The following is a 2,941-nucleotide window of genomic DNA, read 5'->3' as shown; positions in this document are numbered from 1 at the left end:
CGGAACTGCTTCCGTTTACAACAGTGAGCGCAAGCTAGATTCAAGTGATTATTACGTTTTGAACATGGATATTTTTCTTACAAAAATGCTTTTTAGATGCTTTTTATTTAACTTCTTTTGGACTGAAGCACTGCAAAACCCGCTGACTGCAATGATAGAGCTTGGAATATCCAGGACAATTTTTAATATAACTCCGCCTGGATTCGTCTGAAAGAAGAACGTCATATACACCTAGGATGACTTGAGGGTGAGTAATATATGGGCTAATTTTCATTTTTGGGTAAACTAACCCTTTAAAGAGTCAAATCTGTACAAACATGACATTATCATATGACCACTTCCATAGGTATATCCATGTCTTTTCAATATTCAACAACTTGCTTTTACTCATTTCACATGCAAAGAGGTGAACCAATCATAACAGAGGTCATTTTCATATAAAAAGTTACAGTAACAGAAAAATCCTGGTTAATTCTAAAATGGTAATTTAAAACTAATTGTGACTGATTTTGGTGTAAGAAGCCTTGTTTATCATGAATGGACTGTAGTGCTAAAGCTGTAGTGTAGAATGTGGCCCCTTTAATTAATCAAAGCTCAGTATTTAGATGATTAGAAGTCAGAATGAGTCTCACTGACCTCCTGACGCTCCATCCCAGCGCTTTTTTTTCACTGACGGCGTGACCATGGCTAGAGACTTGGAGTGTGTGTTGGGAAGGCATTTGGGGCTGAGAGGGGTGCTGGTGGACGAGTCCGAGTCCTGGGAGTCATGGACAGTCACACAGCTGATGACGTTTGTACGCTGGTTCACACTACAGCTGCCATACAAGAGAAGAACAACTTGAATTCATGCTTTTGAACAAAGTCTCTTATGCTCACCAAGGTTGTAAAAACAGTGTTGCGAAATACTGTAACCATTTAAAAGAACAGTTTTTTATTTGAATACATTTTAAAATGTAATTTATTCCTGTGATGCAAAGCTGAATTTTCAGCATCATTACTCCAGTCTTCAGTGTCACATGATCCTTCAGAAATCATTCTAATATGCTAAGTTGCTGCTCAAGCAAGATTTCTTATTATTATCAATGTTGAAAACAGTTGTGCTGCTTAATATTTTTGAGATAGAAACTGAGATACATTATTTTCAATCATATTTTCTGAGTAGAAAGTTCAAAAGAACAACATTTATTTGATATAGAAATCTTTTGTAACATTATAAATGTCTTTATCGTCACTTTTGATCAATTTAATGCAAATTATACATTTTATTCATTTAATTTTATACTTATTTAAAAAAATTCTTAATGACCAAATTTTGACAATATGAAGATATGTCTAAAAGAAAAATAATGTAGCAAAAAATAAATAAACTATATATACATATACACACACACACACACACACACACACACACACGCACACACACACACACACACACACACAGACAGCAACTACAATACAGCTACAGTAAAGAGTTTTGGTTGGGATGTGAAAGTGATGCTGCACCTTTCAGGAGGAAACTTCCTGTCGTCCTCATCCTCAGTATCACTGTGGATGGTGATGATGCTGACGGCGGGGCTGGGCGTGTCACAGATGATGATGGGCTGGGACGCATCACCACAGTTGTGTGCTACTGAAGAAGTCGGCTGCTGGGAGGACGTGGGTCTGTGACATGAAGACAGAAAACAGATTTTAATTGAGTACACAGTACCATATTTTGGACAGTTTGACTTGAAATTTACATTTTCCGATCTATTATCCAGACACTGGTATTATGAAGGTGGTTGCTCGTTCTGAGACTCATTAACAGCGTTACCTGTCTCTGCTCTCGGCATGTCGACCCTTTGACCTCTTTACTCCACTCTGCTGTGTACGACTGCTGGCTGCCTTTGTGTGGGAGGGCTGGGTGCTCACGTTACGCCCCTGCGCAGAGCCCTGCTGCTTCCCATCGCACTGACCTCCATGTCGACCCCTGGCAGAGTGTATTAAATGCATGCTGTTTTGAGAATTGTAATTGGTTATTAGCTATTTACAGTTCGTAAAATTCAGTTTTCATTGCAGCAGCACGTTGTTCTACATTACAATTAGCAGCAACAAAGTCAGTGTCAATCTGCAATGATTTCTACCGGCTTACAAGAAGTTGCAATATTCCAGTTCATCACTTTTAAGTTGTTTTCACACTTAGTACACTTGCAAAATACTTTTTCGTCATCAACATAAGTACCACCTTTTAAAGCTTTTAACACTGTAATCAGACAATAAAGCACATGTGAATCAAGCAAAACGTGTCAACAACCTGCCCAGGTCATATTTCACCTTAAAATCTAAAGAAAAGAAAAGGTACATTTTTAATTCTTACTGTATTGTTTCCAAATGACTAAAATAATTGTTTTTACATACATTTTATTTATTTATTTAAATAAGCATAAATGAACTAACTTAAATATATAATGTCATTTTTTTCTCACCTTACAGTATTGAGAATGAGATTTTTTAAAAATCTTAATAATAATAATGACAGTAAATAATAATAATAATTAATAAGTTTTAAATAATAACAATAACTTAATATCATTTATTTATTTTTAATTAAGAACAATATTATTATAATTTTTTCCCTATTTTGAGCTGATATTTTTTTTTGTCTCATAGGTTTTGTGAGGTTCACCTGTAAAGCAAACCCCAGATTTTAATACTAATACTAATAATTATAAAAACACAATAACTACAATAATTAAATAATATTAATTATTAGAATAATTCATATATAATTAATTATAATAATTGCTATATAATAAGAATATATAGAAAAATAGACAATAATTACACAATAATAATTATATTAACTATATTAGTAATTAATAATTGTTATATAATACTAATACTGATAATAAAAATAATAATAATAATAATACCATATTTCCTACTACTACTACTACTACTA

General features: G+C 33.7%; 1 protein-coding gene across 1 annotated transcript in view; it reads right to left on the bottom strand.

Annotated features, from left to right (window-relative positions):
* Positions 1–2,941, bottom strand: part of LOC107697916 (homeodomain-interacting protein kinase 1-like) — a 26,148-nt gene that overhangs the window by 4,280 nt on the left and 18,927 nt on the right. The window contains exons 14-16 of the mRNA XM_016498781.1: positions 1,814–1,969; positions 1,504–1,662; positions 637–815 (exon numbers count right to left, since the gene is read on the bottom strand). Coding sequence (XP_016354267.1) covers positions 637–815; positions 1,504–1,662; positions 1,814–1,969 — 494 coding nt within the window. The remainder of the gene's footprint in view (positions 1–636; positions 816–1,503; positions 1,663–1,813; positions 1,970–2,941) is intronic.

Source organism: Sinocyclocheilus anshuiensis, unplaced genomic scaffold (genome assembly GCF_001515605.1).
Source record: "Sinocyclocheilus anshuiensis isolate Anshui unplaced genomic scaffold, SAMN03320099.WGS_v1.1 scaffold78, whole genome shotgun sequence".
Classification (NCBI taxonomy): domain Eukaryota; kingdom Metazoa; phylum Chordata; class Actinopteri; order Cypriniformes; family Cyprinidae; genus Sinocyclocheilus; species Sinocyclocheilus anshuiensis.
Note: the sequence above shows the minus strand (reverse complement) of the source record. Positions and strands in the feature narration are given on the sequence as shown.